The sequence below is a fragment of the Ceratotherium simum genome, chromosome 24, assembly GCF_057802395.1.
Source record: "Ceratotherium simum simum isolate JZ-2026a chromosome 24, ASM5780239v1, whole genome shotgun sequence".
NCBI lineage: Eukaryota > Metazoa > Chordata > Mammalia > Perissodactyla > Rhinocerotidae > Ceratotherium > Ceratotherium simum.
The window spans coordinates 43,436,909-43,460,512 of record NC_141923.1 but is presented as its reverse complement, the minus strand read 5'-3'; the positions used below and the strand labels follow the sequence as shown (position 1 = coordinate 43,460,512).

Here is a 23,604-nt window from a genome sequence, read left to right as displayed (position 1 = left end):
ACAGTAAAGAAAATTATAGCCCTACACCCACAAAAACAAGAGAATGAGACAGCAGCCTGTGGCAGGCAGGAAATGTCAACAGCTTATCCTTTGGAAGCTGAGAAGCAGATGGACTACTGTAACTATCCTAGCAGATGAGAGAATGCTAAAACCTAAGCTTGTTTATCCTTGCGGTGGGACAAAACAACAAGAAGCAAGCCAGTTCATACCACATCACCTCAGAAGAGCTCTGAAGGCAGGGATGTGGTGTGAGGCTGAAAAATGGAGATTGGTTGAAAATGGAAGGAGAGTGGATCCTTTTATCCCACCCTGTGAAGCAAACTACCTTTTTCCCCAACTCTAGCAGAAAATAAATTAACTTATTGGAGGGTGAGAGGGATCAATAGGCTTGTGGACTCAGGGACACCAGCTGTAGCTGAAGGTGAAGGTTAGGTGCTAACCAAAAATAATGAGCTTGAGTGAAAGTTTACAGTATTGAATAATGAGACTCCTCTTGCTTTTCCAACCTAAGATCTTATCCTCTTGGCTTCCTGAAAGCTGGCAACAAAGCTTATGATCATTTCTGGGAGAAGACTGAAGGATTCCTCTGGGGAAACTGGCCAACCCAAGAAAAGTGATCTAACATAGATACCGGCATTTGGAGGTTCTTGAACCAGAAAGCAGGAACCTTGCCAATCACTACATGAGCACTGCCCACCATTGAAAAGCCCTGCCTACTCACGCACAGCTTCCAGTTAGCTTTCTAATGTCCCTCTCGAACAGGGAAGCCACAAGACCAGATATTGGAGGAAAGCCTCTACATAAAGACAAACCAAAGTAGAAAATGAGTATAAAAAAGGAACTTGGAAGAAACAGACAATGTACCATATAAAAACACCAAACTATAGTTAATATCCAGAGGTACAGCACAGATATGGCAGTCCTGAAGCAAGAGTATGATACTATTAATAAAATTCAGAGAACAAGAGGATCTCTTTAAAATTATGATAGCAGGAATAAAAAAATTTTAATAGAAGGGATAGACAGCAAAGCTAGAGAAATCCCAGTAGAAGGTCAAAAAGGCAGTAGGAGAGAAGAACTAAAAGAAGTATAGGATCTGGCTGGGAGATCTGACTTCTGAATCATAGGATTTCTAGAACAAGAGCACTGAATAAACATAGGAGGAAGCTGTCATCAAAGAAATATTATAAGAAAAACCCAGAACTGAAGGGTATGAGTTAGAAGATTGAAAGGACTCACTCTGACTTCTATAAAGAATGGGGGAAAAAATCACACCAAAGCACATTTGGATAAAGAGAAGATTCTAAAAGTTCACCATATAAACATACATACAAAAAAATGGGTCTCAGAATAGCATCAGTTTTCCCACGTCAGATTTCTCAGTGGTAGCACTAGAAACTAGAAGCCAAGCTGAGAAGACAGCATGAGGTCCCGCAAACCAGGAATCCCACGTAAGAAAACAAGAAGGAAGGTCTCAAGGTGATGGTGAATGGAAGCTCTAGGATGACCACTGCCCAGCAGGCCTAGAGAGCAACCACCCGAGGAGGAGGGTGGGACAGGAGGGGGGGCTCTCTAAAACAAAGGTAAATTACCCGATAGGCTTGCTGCGTATTGAGAGAAGTTTCTGCCTATGGCAGAGTTAGGGGATGAATTCCTGATAGAACGACCTGTGTCATATGTGGTCTTGAATCATTCTACTCCAAGCTCAGCAGTTTTGCATTCATGGAAATATAATGGAGCAAAGAGAAAGAGATCAGGCTTTCCATGTTTGTCCTTTTCCTTAAAAACTGTAAATAGCAAGAAGTCTTTACAGAACTTTACAGTCTTTACAGAACACGAAAAGAAGAAAAAAACAAAGTAACAAATTGAAATTTCTTTAGAGAACCCTCAACTGCTTTGAGTTTCCTAAAGGTGATACAAGTTTCAGACAACTAAAAAGATTGTTTTATTAGAGTCTTCTTCCCTTTTTTCCCTTAATTTTTCATCATGTGAAGTCAGTTATTAAAGTGAGACATTGAGTGACTTCTAGCATACATATTAGAACTTGTAGTAATCAGTTATGTGTCATCTTGGTAGTACACACACACATATACTTAAATAAAAATTAAAACTTTAAATAAAATAGGAACAATTGGGCAAAGATTGGCAGGAAACAGGAGAGCTTTGCAAAGAAAGAGAAGGTAAAAGTAAAAACTAAAAATGGCAAAGCACCTAATGCATAGAGTAGTGATCCTTAATCTGTGTAATGTCCTCCTGGAGAGTTATGCTAAAGTCATTTGAGGACTTTTTCTAATCATACGCCCACACTTCCATCCTGATCCCCATGATTCTGATACCTGCCCTAGGTAACTACTGTTGCCTGTGGGAGTTGTGTCCATCAGGTGTGTTGGGGCAGGATAAAGATAGGAAGCTAAGAGGTCAGCTGGTTACAGGAAATTCCTTGGGATAAGTAAATTCTCTTAGGGTTCTATGACTCAGAGATAAAGAGGGAATTCCCAGTGGTGAGAATTTATCTCAGGTTGACCTTGTTTCTGATTTGGGGCAAGCTGAGTTCCTTCCTGGGATATTTCAAGTAGTGGTTTAAGAGTTTATATCTCGGGGCTGCCCGGTGGCGGAGCGGTTAAGTGTACTCACTCCGCTGTGGTGGCCCGGGGTTCACAGGCTTGGATCCCGGGCTCAGACCGATGCACCACTTGTCAAGCCATGCTGTGGCGGCATCCCATATAAAGTAGAGGAAGATGGGCATGGATGTTAGCCCAGGGCCAATCTTCCTCAGCAAAAAAAGGAGGATTGGCCACAGATGTTAGCTCAGGGCTAATCTTCCTCACACGTACACACACAAAAAAGAGTTTATATCTCTTTTGTCTTTACATTTTATGGTGCCTTTTTTGAACTGTTGAGTTACTTAACTGACCGAAAACTGATTCCACTCACTTAAGCCAAACAGAATTTTTACTGTCAGTTTATTATTCCTTCATGCACCATTTAAGAAGACTGTAATTGAAGTAAATAATGTTAAGACATTTATTTCTAATTTGCCAGTGGCTGAGTACCTTTGTGTGATAGTTTTTGAATCTAATGTAGTTGTGTTGATTCCACAGTGTCTCATGCGGGAGCCTCCATGTCATCTGCTTCGTCAGACACTGGAATGAGTCCCTCATCATCATCTCCCCCGCAAAATGTACTTGCTGTAGAATGCAGGTGATAAACGTTTTCTCTGCCTTCCCAGCAGTTTGCTGCCATGGACATAAATCCCCAAACCCCGAAATACAACCACAGAAAGCACTCAACTGGTTTGACATTGCTAAGTATATCCTGTATACTTTTCCAGGCTGGATAGTATCTATTCCTGTCTCTTTTCTGTTTTTCTGTTGCAAAAAATAAGCTGTTTAATAATTGAAGGTTAGGCAGCCTGCCATATTTGTCATAATTTTTCCTCTTTAATTTTTTTTTCATTTTTTGTGAAGATAGAAAAAGGGCACTTAGCAAATTTGAATTTGTATAATAAAGCTTTCAGGTGTTATAGAAATCATAGACAAGCAAGTGCACATGATACACATCAACATGTTACCCAGCTGAATAGTTACTGCTGCACTTTCACTAAGATGTATTTGAACACTTGGTGAGTAGGGGGTTTATGTTGTATTTTTTTTATTGTTGTTGTTGTTGTTGTTTTATTTTTGTGGAAGCACTTGCTATTTAGAACTGCCAAAGTATATGTTCAGCAGTGTGCCCAGGTTTAAAGGTGTAAATGGGACAAAATAAATTGTGAAAGGAAGTGTAGTTGACTGAAAACTACAGTTGTAATAAGTCTTCCACTTTTTATAGGATTTTTGAGCACACAATTATGCAAATATTTTAATGTTTATTAATGTTTACAGTGGAATTGTGAATAAGTTTTCAGTGGACTATCTTATCCCTTGACAAAAATATTTTGTCTTTTTTCTATGTAATTTCAGAGTTTTTATTTTGTTACAAAAAGACAAAAATGAAATATATAACAACAATGAAGTTATTTAACAAGATTTCTAAAGCTGAAAATTTTGTGTAAAATAAGGTATTATCTTGCAACTTGTTAAATATATTTATTCAGACATTGGATGTTGTATTTTTATGTATTTTTTAAAATATTAATAAAATTCAAAAAAAGAAAATTCTAGGTTAATTCACTCTTTGGATGACAATAGCTCTCAGCTGTCCCTTTCACAGGAGGTTGCATCCAGCAGCTTTGCCTGTATTGAAGGGAGTCTGTCTCAGTCCTTCAAACAGTAGAGAACTATAAATGGGCATCTGGATCATTGAAGTATGTCCTCGTTTAGAAACTTTGGCAGTCCTAGTATTCAAACTGTTTTGAGGATCAAATTTTTGGTTGCCCTTAAGATACTTTGTCACAGTTTTTATGTTTGCTATACTGCCGAATAAATTTCTATCTCCCAAAGTTGAGATGCAACAACTAAGTAAAGCAACTATGTATGCTTTGTCTGTGAATTGTTACACAGACTTGATACCTTTTGTAAATAATTCTCCCCGAATCATGTATTTAAAGCAGTTTTGCCATATACATTATGTAAAAAGGTGATTTTTTAAAATCAGTTTTTAAATTCATGTTTGTACATTGAAAGGGGTTTTTTTTAAACCTCCTTTTCTGTGTTTAATATGCTGTAGAGTAATAACCTAGATGCTCTAGACTGTATATCAGGATCTGATTTATAAGAACAAAGTCAGAGCTAAACACTAGTGATGGCATAGCATTACTGAAATCATTGTTTCTTCATTTCATTTTACCACATTGTGAACTTGTGATTCAGATTCCTTCCATTTTCGCAGAGAATTAAAAACAAAAACTACTCTTGTAAAATGCACTTTTCTGTCTTTTCTTTGCAAAGCAGAAGTATTTCAATGTAAAATAAAAAATGGAGCTCAGTGGGCAGTATTAATAAAGGCCATGTTTTAAACATAGGCTTAATATTTTTAGTTTTCGTTTAAGTGATTGCTTTTTTCCTAAGTGCCAGTAACTTACAGTTGGAAAATCAGACTTCACAAAACAAAGCATATCCAATATATTCTTCAGTCTTTACAATAAAACATTTCTAGTACTTAACTATAAAATGTAAAAATGTCATTCAAATCCATTTGGAACTAGGAGGCAACTTGAGATTTATACATTAGGTATTTTAATGATTTCCTTCAGTAGCAATTCAGTAAAGCTGAGATAACTAGTTATCAGCTTGACTTTTGTCCCTTCTAATCAATATAAATCTGGTAATGAAATGGGGAACTTGCTACAGAGCAAAATTATATATTCATTGAATGGGTATATGGACACTGTTAAAATCCTTTTATTTTGGGGCCGGAAAGAATTATGCAAGTCAGTGAATACAGGCTAGGTATTAAATTCAAATATTGGGTATATTTTGAGTTTAACTAAAGTTTAAATTAGATAGCTCTTGCATGTGACTAAAAACATAAAAGTATAAAGACACTCTTCAGTATCTAAAATGGAATGCGCTATCTATAACATCAAGTTATTTGAAGATTATGTCAATTTCTGTTTTAGTATTCCATTGTATGCTTTTATTGTTTGTTGTTTGTGTGAAGTTTCTAGTTTTCCTGTCGTTCACTAAGAAGGATGTCTGTACTTAGCACACACATACTATGCCTTCTATGAAATTGCTTTAAATTATGGAAATCTATATGGATTAAGCTATAAATTTGCTTATAAACCTTTCTTATAAGCCCTATAATATGCTTTTCTTATAAACCCTGTAATTTAACACAGCTATCAACATTGTGAAAGCATTTGAAGCTATATTCAACTGCACATTAAAAACTATTACCAGAATTCATTCATCAGCAATTTATCGAGTATCTTCTATGTGCCAGGCATTGTGCTGAAGACCCAGGAGCCACAACAGTGAACAAGACAGAAAAAAGGTCCCTGTCTTCATGGATTGTGTAATCTAATGAGGTAGATGTTAAACAGTTAATCCATGTAATTCTCAGCTGCAGGTGTGACCACCACTGGATGTTATGACGTGCCATGAGATAGTGATACAGAGCCCAACTGGTCTGAAGGCAGAGGTGGTCTGGGAAGGCTTTGCAGAGAAAGCAACAGTAAAACTGAGCCCCATTGAGGATTCTGAATTGGCTAGGGAGGAGAGAGGGAGAGTAAAGTGCTCCATGCACATGAGGGAGGCTGGTAATGGGTCAGAGCAAGAAGAGACCTGAGGCAGCAGAGGCAGGAGCTGTGCTGTGCAGGCAGAGCGGTGCAGGCACTGCCCAAACCTGGCACCTGCCCACCTCTGCCGCTTGCTCTTGGTGCCCCCCCCAACTCATCCTTGCTTGGCCACAGCTGTCTCAAGAGCCACTTTTCCATGAAGCTTTTGCTGACTTCTCACCACCACCTGAATATCACCCTCTTTTATGTTCTGATAGCATTTTCAATCTGTATTATTTTACTTGACAACTTACCTTGTATTATGTTTACTTATGCATGTGTCTTTCTACCCTCACAGCTGTTGAGTCCTTACGTACTCCTGTCATAGTTGTATCCCACAAAGTGCCTGGTCCAGCATCTAACACATAGTAAGATGGTCAGAAACTATGATCATTTAAGCTGAGAAAAATTACTTTTGCGGGGGCCGGCCTGATGGTGCAGTGGTTAAGTTCACTTGCTCTGCTTCACGGCCCCAGGTTCGCAGGTTCGGATCCCAGGCGCAGACCGATGTACCGTTCATCAAGTCATGCTGTGGCAGCGTCCCACATACAAAATAGAGAAAGACGGGCACAGATGTTAGCTCAGGGCTAATCTTCCTCAGCAAAAAGAGAAGGATTGGCAATGGATGTTAGCTAAGAGCCAGTCTTCCTCACACACACAAAAAATTACTTTTGAGTCGCTATTGTTTCTGTTTTTTACTATTGATCTTTATATACAAAGCCAGACATTTAAAAGTTGTCTTCAGGGTTCCTTTCACAAAGTGATAATGTTAAAATATCATTTGAAAAGTATAAAGTAGACTTGATTAACAGTGTACTCCTCAACTTAAAATATTCGTAAACTGATGAGTTGTTTTTCCTTCTCTCCTTGTTTCTTCCTCCCTCTTTCATTACTGTCACGTGGTTACACACAGCTCTTTATCCCATCACAGGAGACGACCATATGTGCTGGCGTTCTTCATTAGTGAAGGCTGAATGACTCCTACAGTGGAGTTTGCACTGATGGAGAATTTCTTTTTTAAAAAATTTTTTGTTTATTGCAGTAACTGGTTTATAACATTGTATAAATTTCAGGTGTACATCATTATACTTCTATTTCTGCATAGACCACATCATGTTCACCACCGAAATACTAATTACAACCCATCACTACACACATGTGCTGAATTATCCCTTTCGCCCTCCTCCCTCCCCCCTTCCCCTCTGGTAACCACCAATCCAATCTCTGTCTCTATGTGTTTCTTTATTGTTGTTATTATCTACTACTTAATGAAGGAAATCATACGGTATTTGACCTTCTCCCTCTGACTTATTTCACTTTGCGTAATACCCTCAATGTCCATCCATGTTGTCACAAATGGCTGGATTTCATCGTTTCTTATGGCTGAGTAGTATTCCATTGTGTATCTATACCACATCTTCTTTATCCATTGGTCCCTTGATGGGCACTTAGGTTGCTTCCGAGTCTTGGCTATCGTGAATAACACTGCAATGAACACAGGGGTGCATGTATCTTTATGCATTGGTGTTTTCAAGTTCTTTGGATAAATACCCAGCAGTGGAATAGCTGGATCATATGGTACTTCTATCCTTGATTTTTTGAGGAATCTGATGGAGAATTTCTAACAAATACATGCTTAGTGTTTTCACAGAGTAGAAATATTTTTTTAGTCCTTTACATTTTATTACAAAATCAAATGATGTTTTCCTTGTTGAGAAGCCCAAAAACCTTTTTTATTCATATAGACTCATTATATCTTTTTAAACAGAATAAGAAGGGCAATGTTCATAATTTTTGTATTTGTAGTTAACATAATTTGAAGATTACAAATATCTTCATTTTGTAATCTGCATGAATTTCATGCAGAATTCATTTTGAAAAGTTCTATTGTGAAAAGCTTAAGGAACCTCCACGTAAATATAATAAATGATTATTCTCCACAAGTAATTGGATTTCTTCTCAAGGCTAAGTTACATTAAACAAGACAATATGATTCAGGAGTCTCACCAGTGTAGGGATGCCAGATTTAGCAAATAAAAATACAGAACATGCAGTTAAATTTGAATTTCAGATAAACAACATAATTTTTTAGTATAAGTATGTCTTATGTAAAAATTATTTATCTGAAATTCAAATTTAACTGGGCATCTTATATTTTATCGGCAAACCCTACAACTAGTTTCCTTTCTGCTATATTCTAAGACATATTTATCATCCTCCAGAGGACCTTTTCTTGGTCTCTGATGGAGGATAACAAACTGCTAAAGTTTCTCTATTTCCAAGGATAGTATCTGGGCAGTCTGTAAGTGATTTTTAGAGTTAATCATTTCTTTGAAGTAGTCATTATCTTCAAGATTGGCCCTATAATAGCTAAGCTTTGACAAAATAGTTGTGAACACACTCAGATTTTACCCTAATATCTGAGCATTTCTCAAATACCTTTTTGAAACATTGATGCTTTGTATATTTTGGATAACAGTCTGCTATGGTCTGAATGTTTGTGTCCTCCCCAAAATCCTATGTTGAAATCCTAATCCCTAATGATGGTACAGGGATCAGGGCTTCTGGGAGGTGATTAGGTCATGAGGGTGGAGCCCTCATGATTGAGATTAGTGCCCTTATAAAAGGGCCCACAGAACTCCCTAGCCCCTCCAGCATTTAACCTGGCCCCTGGAGATTCTGCTGGGTTATATTTTATTAGTACTAAAGTATTGGAATAAATAAGAGATAAGGAAATGGCTGAAGTCTAAAAGTGGTAATATTAAAATGACTTTACATACAAAAATCAATGGTTTCATTTTTTTTTCATTCATTGGTTCATTCAACAAATATCAATACAGTGCTCTCTGTATACCACTTACTGCTCTAGTGGAGTAGGATTTTAGCACAATGGACTCAATTTGACAATAATAGACTTCAAAAATAAAGAACTATCTAGTTCTTTGAGAGGATCAATAAAATTGATAAACCTCTAGCCAGACTGATAAGGAAATAGAGAAGACACAAATTACCAATATCAGGAATGAGAGAGGTGGCGTCACTACAGACTGTATCTACAGCTATTAAAGGGATAATAAGGGAATATCAGGAACATCTTTATGCCAATAAATTCAACAACTTAGATGAAATGGAAAAATTCATTGAAAGACACATATTAACAAAGCTCACTCAAGAAGAAATATATAACCTGAATAAGCCTGTATCTATTAAAGAAATGGAACTGAAGTTAAAACCTTTCCACAAAGAAAACTCCAGGTCCAGCTGGCTTCACTGTGAATTCTACCAAACATGTAAGGAAGACATAATGCTAATTCTACTCAAACTCTTCCAAAAAATTGAGGAGGAGTGAATGCTTCCAACCCACTCTCTGTGGCTAGCATTACTCTGACACCAAAACCAGACAAAGACATTGCAAGAAAAGAAAACTAAAGACCAATATCCTTCATGAATACACATGCAAAAATTCTAAACAAAATTTTAGCACATAAAATCCAACAACATATTAAAAGGATAATATAACATGGGCCAACTGGGGTTATCCCAGGAATGCAGAGTTGGTTTAATATTCAAAAATCAATGGAGGTAATTCATTATATTAACAAATTAAAAAAGAAAAACCATATAATACAGAAAAAGCATTTGACAAAATCCATCCATTCCTGAAAAAAACTCTCAGCAACCTGGGAATGGAAGGGAAACTTCTTCAACCTGATAAAAGACACCTATGAAAAACCTATAGTTAAGATCATACTTAATGATAAAGACTGAATTCTTTTCCCCAGGATTAGGAATAAGGCAGGGATATCCACTCGCACTACTATTCAACATTGTATTGGAGGCTGTAGCCAGAGCATCTAGGCAAGGAAAAAGAAATCACAGGCATCCAAACTGGTGAATTTAGCAAGATGCAGGATGTAAGACCAATATACAAAAATCAGTTGTATTTCTATGTACTAGCAATAAATAACCAGAAATTGAAATTTTTAAAATCTCCTTTACAATTGCATCAAAAATATGAAATATGTTGGGATAAATCTGATGAAGGATGGGAAATACCTCGTTTTTTTTTTTTTTTTTTTTTTGTGAGGAAGATCAGCCCTGAGCTAACATCCATGCTAATCCTCTTCTTTTTGCTGAGGAAGACTGGCTCTGAGCTAACATCTATTGCCAATCCTCCTCTTTTTTTTTTCCCCCAAAGCCCCAGTAGATAGTTGTATGTCATAGTTGCACATCCTTCTAGTTGCTGCATGTGGAACGCAGCCTCAGCATGGCCGGAGAAGTGGTGCGTCGGTGCGCGCCCGGGATCCGAACCCGGGTCGCCAGTAGCGGAGCGGGCGCACTGAACTGCTAAGCCACGGGGCCGGCCCCGGGAAATACCTCTTAACATTGAAAACTACAAAGTATTGCTGAGACAAAATAAAGACAATCTAAGTAAATGAGGAAATATACCTTGTTCATGCGTCATAAAACTTAATATTGTTAAGATTTTCTTTGCTTTTCAAATTTAACGCAACCCTAATCAAAATCTCAGCAGGTTTTTTATAGAAACTGACGAGCTAATTATAAAATTCATATGGAAATGCAAAGGACTTAGAATAGCCAAAACAACTCTGAATAAGAACTAAGTTGGAGACCTAACACAACTCAATTTCAAGAATTATTATGAAGCTACGGTAATCAAAACAGCGTTTTATACAAATAGATCAATGGAACAGAATAGAGAGTCCAGCAATAAGCCTCACATATATGGACAACTGATTTCTTTTTTTTTTTTTTTTTTAAAGATTTTATTTATTTTATTTTTTCCCCCCAAAGCCCCAGTAGATAGTTGTATGTCATAGCTGCACATCCTTCTAGTTGCTGCATGTGGGACTCGGCCTCAGGATGGACGGAGAAGTGGTGCCACGATGCGCACCCGGGATCCGAACCCGGGCCACCAGCATTGCAGCGCGCGCACTTAACCACCAAGCCACAGGGCCGGCCCTGGACAACTGATTTCTGATAAAGGTGCAAAGACAATATAACGAAGAAAGGACAGCCTTTTACAGAAATGGTGCATGTGGACAACTGAGAGAAGGAGAAAACAAGCCACAAACTGGAAAAAATGTTTGTAAAAGACATATAAAGGGCTGTGTTTTAGTCTGTTTGGACTGTTATACCAAAAATACCATAAACTGGGTGGCTTACTTATTATATATATTTTTATATAAATATTTATTTAGAAATACATCAAATATTTCTTACTCCAAGATAGATGAGGCCACCACAGTTGGGTGAGGGCCTTTGGGGTACAGGGGCTAGGGAGTTCCATGGGCCCTTTATAAGAGCACTAATCTCAATCATGAGGGCTCCACCCTCATGACCTAATCACCTCCCAGCAGCCCTGACTCCTATACCATCATTAGGGATTAGGATTTCAATATGAATTTGGGGAGGACACAAACATTCAGACCACTGCACACTGTTATCCAAAATATACAAAGAACTTTTAAAATTCAACAATAAGAAAACAAAAAACCCACTTTAAAAATGGGCCAAAAACTTCAACAGACACTTCACCAAAGAAGATATACAGATCGCAGATAAGCATATGAAGATGCTCCACATCATATGTCATCAGGGAAATGCAAATTGAATCAAGGAGATACTACTACACACCTATTAGAATGCAAAAATTCAAAACACTGACAATACCAAATGCTGGTGAGAATGTAGAACAACAGGAATTCTCATTCATTGCTGGTGGGAACACAGAAATGGTACAGCTGCTTTGGAAGACATTTTGGCTGTCTTTAGATTCTTACAAAACTAAAAATACTCTTACCATATGATCCAGCAATCACACACCTTAGTACATATATTGAAATGAGTTGAAAACTTATGTCCACACAAAAAACTGCACATAGATGTTCAAAGCAGCTTTATCCATAATTGCCAAAACTTGGAAGCAACGAAGATGCCCTTCGGTAGGTGAATGAATAAACCGTGGTACATCCAGACAATGGGACATTATTCAGCACTTACAAATGCACTATCAAGCCATGAAAAGACATCAAGGAACTTTAAATGTATATTACTAAGTGCAAGAAGCCAATATGAAAAGGCTACATACTGTATGATTCCAAGTACAGTCATGCGCTGCATAACAACATTTTGGTCAATGGACCACATATATGACAGTGGTCCCATAAGATTAATACCATAGAGCCTAGGTGTACAGTAGGCTATACCATCAAAGTTTGTGTAAGTACACTCGATGATGTTCCCACAATGATGAAATTGCCTAACAATGCATTTCTCAGAACGTATCCCCATCTTTAAGTGATGAATGACTGTATACGACATTCTGCAAAAGGCAAAACTATGGAGACAGTAAAAAGATCAGTGGTTGCCAGAGGTTGGGGAGGGGGAAGGATGGATTATGGAGCACGGAGGATTTTTAGGGCTTGGAAATTATTCTGCATAATACAATAATGATGGATACCTGTTACTATACATTTGTCAAAAGCATTATACATTAGTACACACCAAGAATGAACCCTAATGTAAAACTATAGACTTTGGGTGATAATGATATGATACGAATGCAGGTTCATCGATTATAACAAATGTGCCACTTTGGTGTGGGATGTTGGTGGCAGGGGAGGTTGTGTTTGTGTGGGATCAGGAGGTATAAGAGAATCCTCTGTACTTTCCACTCAATCTTGCTGTGAATCTACAACTTCTCTAAAAAAATAAAGTCTATTTTTAAAAAGGTGTTTAATATCATTAGGCATTTAGGGGAATGCACGATAAAACCGCAGTGAGAGTTCACTACACGCCTGCTAGACTGCTAAAATTAAAAAGGTTGACCATAACGAATGCTAGCCATGATATGGAGGAACTGGAATACACTGCTGGTGGGAATGCAAAATGGTATAACCATTTTGGAAAAATGTTTGGCAGTTTCTTAAAAAATTAAACATACCCCTGCCATATGATGCAGCCATTTCACCTTTAGCTATTTATTTAAGAGAACAGGAAAGATGTGTCGATATAAAGACTTGTATGTAAATGTTTATAGCAACTTTATTTGTAATAGCCAAAAACTGGAAACAATATGAATGTTTATCAACAGATGAATGGTTAAACAAATTGTGGTATATCCATAAAATGGAATACTACTTACAACCAAAGATGAACTATTGATAAAAAACCATGGATGAATCTCAAAATAATTATGCTTAGTGAAAGAAGCCAGACAATAAAGGAGTACATATTGTATGATTCCATTTATACAATAATCTAGCAAATGCAAACTAATCTATAGTCACAGAAGGCAGGGAATGGTGGGGGAGGCAGGGAAGGAAGACGGAAAAAGGGATTAAAAAGGGTCCTGAGGAAACTTCGGGGGATGATGGATATGATTACTATCCTGATTTTGGTGATGGTTTTATGGAGGTATACATGTGTCAAAATGTATAAAATTGTACACTTTAAATATATGCAATTTGTCGTATATCAATTATACCTCAATAAAGCTGTTTAACAGAAAGAGAAAAGAAAAACTCTGTCCGAGTTGATTTTGCTCTAGGACTATCAGCCCCAGCCCAGCAAATTAACGTTTTTTTCTAGGCTAAATATTATTGCTTCAAAATTCCTCCTTCCTCTCTCTATTGACCTAATGTGGTTGGGGACTTTGGACATTCGGGTCCTTTCAGGTGACCTAGCAGGCCAGGTTGGGGAGAACGGGCCAGCATTCAAGTGCTGAGCGGGCAGTGCTGTGAACTAAGTGACCAAAGTTACGAGTCAAATGAAATTTGTAGGAGAGGGAACAGAGGATCCAGGAGGATCCGGTTCCCCAGCTAACCAGATTCCCGACATACTGTGATGTGCAGGCATAGGGACAGGGCGCGTTTGGGTAAGCGGTTCAGAATTTGGAGTGCGACAGACCTGGGTTCAAACAAGGGCTCTGTTACTCGCTGGCTGCGAGACGTCCCACGCATGTGCCCCCGGACCCTCGGTTTCCTCCTCCGTCCGGCAGCGGCTCAGCCCGCCGGCCGCCGGGTGCGGGGGAAGCCCCGAGGCGGGATGGCGCCGCGCCGACGCCCCCTGCCGGCCGGGTCCCCCGCGCTCGCCGGCGGCGCCCAACGCTCGGCTCGTGGGACGCCCGCGGCCGGATGCCCTGCGTCCGCACCCTCCTCGGCCTCCTGGCGGCCCTGGCGGCCGGTGGCGCCGTCGCCTTCCTCGCCTACTGCGTCTACTTCGACCGCAAGCGGCGTTGCGACCCCGCCTTCAGGCGCCGCCTGCGGGACAGTGAGTGCGGCGGCGGGGGCGGGCGGGGCCCGCCAGGAGTGGTCGGGCCGGGGGGCGGGGCTGGCGGGGGGCCCCCGGGAGTGGTCGGGCCGGCGGGCGGGGCTGGCGGGGGGCCCTCGGGAGTGGTCGGGCCGGGGGGGCGGGGCTGGCGGGGGCCCCCCGGGAGTGGTCCGGCCGGCGGGCGGGGCTGGCGGGGGGCCCCCGGGAGTGGTCGGGCCGGGGGGCGGGGCTGGCGGGGGCCCCCCGGGAGTGGTGGGGCGGCGGGAGGGCTCCCCGCCCGCACGTGTCCGTTGTGTTTGCAGAGAGAAGGGCCCGGCAGCAGCAGCAGGCCGGGGGACGCGGCGCCCAGGTGAAGTTACTGTGAGTGACCTCCCCGCCGGCGGGTTCCCCTGCCCGCCTGCCCTCGGCCGCTGACGCTCGCTCGAGGTTCAGTCTTGATCGTCTGCTTACAAAGGGAAAGGAAGGAGGGAAGAACCCCTTGGCGCTGTGCAAAGGCAGCTCTAGTTGTAGGAGCAGGCGCTTCTTTTAATCGGAAGAAGATGAGCCTTTGTCCTATGGGAGCCACCCCAGACACTTGGACACCCGGGCGGGCCACGGCTGGAGGGCAGGGCTCCTCCACCGCCCACTTCTGTCCTGCAGAGCGGTTCATTCTAGTTCAGAAGACAGCATATCCTCTATTGTCTCCAAAACGGAATTTGATCAGGCGTTTTTAAAGATAACAGTCATCTTGGTGATCGGCCCAACTTGACTAACTCACGTCAGCTGTAAAAGTGCTGCAGAGAGTTCTTAGGTTCCTCTATGAATTTTCTCGAGGAATTAAGTCTCAACCTTCCTTCATTCAGTCTGTCATTCAATGCCTGCCTATTCGAGAGCTTCCTGTGTGTCAGCCACTGTTCTAGGTGTGGCCGAGGTTAGCAATGGGGGAAGAAGAGCTCCGCATAACAAGAGTTTGGAGGGCAGAGGATCATTTCCAGGCCAGGATTGTGGAGAGTGTTCTACTTACGTGTTGCTGCTTTAAAGCTAGTGGCTTAAAATGATATCTATTTTGCTCCTGAATCTGCAATTTTAGCAGGGGTGGGTGGGGACAGCACTTTTCTGCTCCACTCAGCCTTAGCCAGGTTCACTCCAGGGCTGGGTGCTGGGTCATCGGAAGGCTCCGTTACTCACAGGTTGGGCAGTTGATGCTGACTGTCCACTTAGCTGGAACTTCTGGCCAGAACACCTACACATGTCCTCTCCATGTGGCATGGTCTTCCTCACAATATGGTGACTGGGGCCCAAGGGGCAAGCAAGTATACATACATATATATATGTATGCATATATTTATATATATATATATTTGAGAGAGAACATGTGGGAGAGCAGGATGCCAGGTGGTGCCACTTCTGCAGCATGGAGTCCTGCTCAATTTCAAGGGGAGAGGAACTAGACTCCACCTCTTGATAGGGGAGATGAAGTTCTGGAAGTGCATGTGGGAGTGGGAATATTGCTGTGGCTGTTGTAGGGGAGGAAGGCATATTCCTCTACTTTCTAGGTTCTTCTGCATGGTCTAAGAATTAAATTGACATGAGACAATAACAAGAGAAAATCAAGCAAATTTGATAACGTGTATAGGTGGGAGAAATCTAGGAAAACAGTAAGTCACCAAAATGGCTGAAGCCACCACCTTAAATACCATCTTCAGCTAAAGACAAAGGAGGATGTTGGGTGTAGTGGTTTGGACTTCAAAGGGGAGGAACGCAATTCACATGGGGATGGAAAAGCAAGTGTTTGGTAAACAAGTGTTTGGCATACCTTGCAAAGACAGTGGGACACGGAGAGGACTTCGATCAAATGGGCCTTGCTAGGTTCCTCCCCGTCTACCACAGCTAATTCATATTATACTGTAGTTATCTATGATGCTAGCTCCTTCCTGGAGTAGGCTTTCTATCTTAAATTCTTTTAGGCAGTTAGGGGGAAGGTTAAAGGTTCTTCCTGAGTCTTGTTCTTAAAAATAAGCAGAAGAGACACATTTTAGGGTGGCCAATTCTGATCCCACACACTTTTTGGAACATGCAGTCTTTCACAGAAGACTTTGGAGGAGAGATGGCAGTGAACTAAGACTTTGGAGGAGAGATGGCAGTGAACTGAGCCTGGCAGGATGTGTTCAATTTGGGTCCTGGTTTCAGAGGAGACAACATTCAGGATGGAGGGAACTGCACGTGCATAAAGGGGCACAGTGGGGGATCTCCAGGCCTATTCCATGTCAGTTTGACAAAGGAGTCCCAGTGGGGAAGAGTGGGAGGGAAGGGTGGAGGGCTAAGTAAGGGTCGCATTAGGGAAGGCTTTGAAGGCCAGGTTAAGGAATTCAGATTCAGTGGGGGAATTACCAAAGATTCTGAGCAGGAATTTTTTTAAAAAAAGAAGGAAAGAAATAAACTTTTTAGGTTAGATTGATCAGGCAGGAGTGTACTAGATGGATTAGAGGAAAGGACAAGCTATTGCAGCATACAGGTGACAGGTAATACAAGTCCTGAACTGTGACGGTGTCCATGGTAACTGGTGATGAGAGACGTGAGATAAACTGATCTGGAAGAATAGATAGTTGGTGCCGCCTGATTAAAAGGTCATGGAGATGCAGGAGTCAAGGATTTCTGGGGTTTCGAGAGTCACTTTGGGAATAAAGGTTCAATTGACATAGTTAAGGAAGCAGGATGGGGAGTGTCCAAGGAGCTGGACATGAGAGTGGAGATGCTTTCCCTGACCTCTCTGATGGGGGCAGAGCCTGGGCAGCTCCAGGTCCCTCTCCTTCATTGCCCTTATCCGTGGTTGGGGTTACACTGTTTGTGTGATTATTTGGTTAATGCTTTCTATTTATTAGAAGAAGCTCCTTGAGGGCAGACCTTGTCTGTTCTCTTGCTCTCCATTGTCTCTCCAGTGCCTAGAACAGTGTCCAGTACATGGTGGGTGCCTAGCAAATATTTATTGATTGTTGTTTATTGTGGGCAGAGGGAAACAGCTTGTGCAGAGGCATGGACCATGAAATTGCAATATTCAAAGAGTGTTGTAGCCAGAGAGATAGCTGAGTGGTAGTTTGGTGTCTTATTATGGAGGGCTTTGAATGCCAACCTGAAAAGTTGGGATATTTTTCTGTTGTGGGGAATAACCAGTGATGGCACCTTTATTTCACGGAATGGGTGCAATTACTTTTTTTTTTGGAGGATGGGGTGGAGGAGGGAAGTCAAAGACAGGACAATCAGTGGCAGTCCAGATGGGAAATAATGAAGATCTGAATTATTTCAAATGAAGAAGAGGCAGAAGTGAGATTTTTCAACTGTTTTTTATATAAGCCTCATGACAACTCTTTCCTTCTAATTTTATAGACACGTAAACTAAGGCACTGAGGGATGTCTCTTCCCACCTCTTCTAGGATCTCTCTTCCTCCTCACCCCAGGTCTTGTTTCTTTCCCAAAGTTTGGTCCAGGGACCATCTCTGTTAGGTTTACCTGGGGCGTTTGTTAAAATATAGGTTATCTGACCCAAGCACCAGCAGTTCTGATTTAGGAGGTCAAGGGTAGCCCAGGGATCATGGGGGCAATGAGTCTCAGATTTTAGAATTTATAAGGATCACATGAGGAGCTTGTTGAAAATGCAGATTCCTGGGCCCTAGTCCTAGAGGTTGATTCAGTAGGTCTGGGTGGAGCCCAAGAAGCCAGTTTTCACCGCTCCTTCAGCTGATTGTTTGTGAAACACTGCCCTCAGATCTGCATATTCCCTCATCTCCTTGGAAGCTCCTTCGCTTCTCTGTAAGTGATCTCAGATGGACCCTTTAGACGTAGCGTCCCGAATTTCCTCTACTTGCCACACTCTGTCACCTAGGTGCTCTATTGGCACCTCAGCTGTGAGTTTGGAAGTAAATTCATCATCTCATCCCTTGCCACTGCTCCTTCTCCTCTGTCCTTATGATGCTGCTCATGTCACCAGCCTCCCTGTGTGACCCAACTTGTGTTGCTTAAGTATCAATCTCATCCTCCACAATCAATCCCCATTTCCTATTTTTCTATGCTCTATCTCATATCCTATTCCCTTTCTATTTCCATTACTTCCATGCTACTTCAGGCTTTTATTGCCGTTTATCCACACTATTGTAATAATTTCCTGGCTTATCTCCCTGCCTCTCATATGCTGTTGGAGTCAGTTCCTTCTAAACTGCAGCTCTGCATATGTAACACCAACCCCCTTCTCTTGGCACCACGGCCTTCCATGGCGCTTTCAGTATTGACAGACTTATTTTCCTGAGAATTGGAAATTATATATGTGAAGTTCCTAGTCCATAGCTGGCCTTCCATAATTGGTGATTATTGTTGTTGCTACATTCACCCTATCGTAATCCAGCTATAAGATCACTTGATATTTTCCCTGCAATCTTGCATCGCTTGTACTCTTTCTTCCTCAGACTCTCACTGAGCTTCTCTGCATTCCAAATGCTGTCTTTTCTGAGAAACTTCCCCTTATTCCCCAACCAGATGTCATGTCTCTGTACTTTGCGCCCCAGGGGATGATGGACTTCATTGTTATGTTATTATCTTAAGCACACTTGTCCTTTCCCTGGGTTAGACTCTGGGCTCCTTCCCTTTCAAGCTCTTCCGAGTGTCCTGCTCTTGCTCGTGCACTAAATATCTGTGAGTGAAACCTGTGGTTGTTAGTGACCATTAGCATCTTTGCTGATAAAAGCTTAAAATATGACTCCATCCCCAAGATCATCCCATTTTAAAAAGAGAATTCTTGGGGCAAACAACCACAAAAACCCTCTGGATATAAAAGACTGAACCTGAAATGACTGGCAGTAGAGTTGATATTTTGAGCTAGGGATTGCCCACCTTAACTTTAAAGACCAGCCCTGGGCATGGTACCAATGAGGACACTATCCTGTGACCCTGGTCACCTTCATGAACCAGGCTGCAGCAAACCACAGCATCCTTCTGAACACCACCAGCTACCCTGCCAATCCCACACCATGCCCTTTGCCAAATCAACATGTACTGTTAATACCCCAGGCAAGAATATAGATTTGCAACATGCAAAGCTACCTTGGTTATAGTTAATTACAGTAGGATTTCTACTGTGTGTACTCAGTAAGCTGGGTAAAATATGGATGAGAGTTATTATAAGCATCTCAGCCTAACTGGAATATGCCAGGCATTTTTTTTTTATTGCCTGAAATTGTAACTCCATTTTAAGAAATTGTTTTAAATACTGTAAAGAACAACTGCATTTGTCATACTTTGAATTTAGAGACTAGGCTCAAGATGGGCTTTTTTAATAAAAATTCAATAATTTAAATCAGTAATCATATACCTTACATTCATTACTCATTGTTAAATATTTTGTGAATCTTTTAGTTGTGGGATCCAGCAAAGAATGAAAAATTGCGAGAGCGTTTTCTGCAAGAGGTACGCATGGGAGAACTTTGGTTATCTAGAGGTAAGAATGTAAACATTCTTTTGTAAGCAGTTATGATAATTTATGCTCAAGAAATATTGATTGATTGGTATTTGTCCAATAACTAACTAGCTAGATGTGTTAACCAACTTGCTTCAGTTAAAGCGCAATGTCCAGCATTCGCCTTCGTTGCCCTGTCCCACTCCGCTGAATCGGAGTCAGTGTCCAAGTGTGTGTTGCGTCATGGAAGTGGGCGGATGGAGAGGCAAGGCCAGATACAGGAACACCTTATTTGTTGTTGGGTAAAATTCTAAGTAAATGAATATTCCAAATGACTAAATGTTGTATGAATCACAACTTTTAAAAATTTTAACTGCTTTATAAAAATTTTCCTGCCTTCTTATTCTTAATAAAATAATTTTTTGATAAAGTCATTATGAACGACCGTTCTTGTGCTGTGTCTGATGTAGTGAGGCATGCAGGGGCTACCTCACACTTAACGTCCATGAATTGTATTTTTTTTTTTTTTTGTGAGGAAGATCAGCCCTGAGCTAACATTCGATGCCGATCCTTCTCTTTTTTGCTGAGGAAGATTGGCCCTGAGCTAACATCTGTGCCCATCTTCCTCTACTTTATATGGGACACCGCCACAGCATGGCAGGACAAGTGGTGCGTCAGTGCGTGCCCGGGATCCAACCCTGTGAACCCTGGGCCGCCGAAGCAGAGCGTGTGCAGTTAACTGCTTGTGCCACTGGGCTGGCCCCATGAATTGTATTTTGAATTATAATTTATCCCCACCTAATTCCAGATAGATTTCAGAAAACTTCACAATATCATCAGGTAAAATGATGGTAGATAATGTAAGTGTTTTATAAATATTATACATAATAATCATGTCTTTGTTCTGGTGTTAAACCCTGGAAAGAAAAGAATTTGTTTTGAGGCTTGTTGCTGGTTAAATGAGCATTACACCCATTTATGTATCTTTTTTTTCAAGCATTGCAGATTCTCTTGCATATCACAGTGCATGTAGCTGTTTTAGCTTCTTTTTGTTGTTTTTTGAAATGATTTTGTTTTTCATCCTGCATTTAAGAGGGTAACATCCTCCAGGATTTATAAAAACAAAGAGAAAGTTAAGATCCTGGACAAGTCATAGCAATAGCCAAGATTCTTACTTTAATTCAGTGGCTTAAAACCATGATAAAGGTTTTGAGAAATAAAAAAAATATTGTAGCCCTTCAAAGTCATTGCACATTAATCATTATAATTTGAAATTTTAGTTTTTTATTCAGTACTAATCTTTTCTTTTTGGTAGTTTCATAAATGGACTAAAAGTATCTGTTAAATATTAATGACAAAATGAAGAGTTAAAACTGACTTAAATGATAAACATGAGTGATTTTACACAAGATAATGAAGCATAAGCTTTAGGGACCTTCTTCTGCATGGGCCATTTCAAAGGTCCTGGGAAGGGTCCTACCAATTTTGTATTCATAATTTTATATTCTTTTCTTAAAAGGGGCCCCCAAATTATTATTATTATTTTTTTGTGAGGAAGATCAGCCCTGAGCTAACATCTGATACCAATCCTCTTTTTGCCGAGGAAGATTGGCCTTGAGCTAACATCCGTGCCCATCTTCCTCTACTTTATATGGGACACCGCCACAGCATGGCTTGACAAGTGGTGCGTCGGTGCACGCCCGGGATCCGAACCTGCTAACCCCAGGCCTGAAGCAGAGCGCACGCACTTAACTGCTATGCCACCGGGCTGGCCCCCAGCACCCAATCAGGAGCCTCACAAAATCTGGATTAATCCCTCGATATGGATACTCCCTGGATATAGGGGCAATTAAATTAGTAGATAGAACCTTTTAGCTTTAACATTTATTGAATTGGGATAGTATAAACATGGGGAGGAAAATTATGAATTATAAATTAAAAGTAACAGATAATTATTTTATTACATTTTGTTTTTGTTCACTTTAAGAGCTATCATGTAATAGTTTAGTTAGAGGTGAATATGTTACAAATATTGAGATGATTAAAACAAAATCACAAACTTGGGTTTTAAAATTTTACCTCTCAAAGGTGATAACATTATTTCTGTGAACCCCTAAATTGATTAATTAGCTCTTTAAGCATTAGTCTTCTCTTATATTTTACTTCTAATGCAGTTCTCATCTTGGTTGCTTCTTCTTTAAATCCCCACCAAACCCCAAACCAATTACATCAGAATCCCTGGGATGGGATCCAGGCGTCAGTATTTTTAAACCTCCCTGGGTTGTTACAATACACTGGTGCACAACCAGTGTTCTAGATTTTTTTTTTTTTTTTCTTTTCCCCCCAAAGCCCCAGTAGATAGTTGTATGTCATAGCTGCACATCCTTCTAGTTGCTGTATGTGGGACTCGGCCTCAGGATGGACGGAGAAGTGGTGCCTCGATGCGCACCCGGGATCCGAACCCGGGCCACCAGCATTGCAGCGCGCGCACTTAACCACCAAGCCACAGGGCCGGCCCACAACCAGTGTTCTGATACAGTAATTTTTCACCCAGTTGTCTGTATCTTCTCGATTGTGCCCCACCCCCGTTCTCATTCCTTTGCTGTCAGGTAGTGCAGTTCTGCAGTTTTTTCAATTGTGGTGACATCTATAATCACAGAGCCAATAATCTTGATTGAAATTCTGATTAGCTGATTTGATTGAATTTATTTATTTATTTATTTATTTTTTTAAAGATTTATTTATTTTCCCCCCAAAGCCCCAGTAGATAGTTGTATGTCATAGCTGCACATCCTTCTAGTTGATGTATGTGGGACGCGGCCTCAGCATGGCTGGAGAAGCGGTGCGTCGGTGCACGCCGGGGATCCGAACCCGGGCCGCCAGCAGCAGAGCGCGCGCACTCAACCGCTAAACCACGGGGCCGGCCCTGATTTGATTGAATTTATTGTTGGTTGACTTAATTGACCAAATTGATTATTGTGTTTCTGTCACATTAGCTCCAACAACTTGGGAGCAGGCACTATTGTATCTTTTTCTTTCTTTAAAAGGTTCAATACAATCAAAGTATTTTGACTTAATGTGTCATTTCCATAAAGCTATAATTTTATTAACTTAAACCTTTTAGTGAAATACTAGTATAGTGTTTCATCTAAGAGCTTCTTTAAATGTCTACAAAAACAGTTAATAAAAACCCAGCAAGGAACATTTCTTATGTTGAAAATGTAAATTTAGGTGTCTAGACACAAAACCTTAAGTCTTAAAACCAACGTAGTATTGACAAAGCTTGCTGTGTGCATGTATCCAAGTTAGGTCGTGTCCTTCTCATGATTTCTCAGTTTAATACAGGCCTTTGGGAAGCATTATTTTCTGTCCATCATGCACTTGTCTCTTCATATGTCCATGTGTTTCAACCAACAAAATGGAAAATTAGTTTCAGTTAATAAGAATCTAATATTATATTTAACTGTAGGGAAATATATTTAATATAACTAGGTAGGAAATAAAACGTATGTCAAAGTTTCAACTTCTGTTCTTACGTAACACCTGAAGAGAGACAGCATACTGTAGTCTCAAGGCTCAGAAATTAGGTTCTGTTACTAATTTTGGCATTCATTAGCTTTGAAACCTTAAAATCATTTCACTGATCTTTGCCTCAGTTTCCTAAAATGAG

The 23,604-nt window shown here is 40.7% G+C and overlaps 2 protein-coding genes across 4 annotated transcripts in view; both read left to right on the top strand.

Annotated features, from left to right (window-relative positions):
- Positions 1-4,955, top strand: part of ARID4A (AT-rich interaction domain 4A) — a 64,516-nt gene extending 59,561 nt beyond the window's left edge. For both annotated transcript variants that reach the window (XM_014784271.2, XM_014784270.2), the window contains exon 24: positions 3,102-4,955. In XM_014784271.2, coding sequence (XP_014639757.1) covers positions 3,102-3,205 — 104 coding nt within the window. In that variant the 3' untranslated portion in view covers positions 3,206-4,955. The remainder of the gene's footprint in view (positions 1-3,101) is intronic.
- Positions 4,956-14,376: 9,421 nt separating this feature from the next.
- Positions 14,377-23,604, top strand: part of LOC101392261 (protein TALPID3) — a 157,777-nt gene continuing 148,549 nt past the window's right edge. For both annotated transcript variants that reach the window (XM_087448445.1, XM_004426199.3), the window contains exons 1-3: positions 14,377-14,512; positions 14,815-14,861; positions 19,895-19,976. In XM_087448445.1, coding sequence (XP_087304571.1) covers positions 14,377-14,512; positions 14,815-14,861; positions 19,895-19,976 — 265 coding nt within the window. The remainder of the gene's footprint in view (positions 14,513-14,814; positions 14,862-19,894; positions 19,977-23,604) is intronic.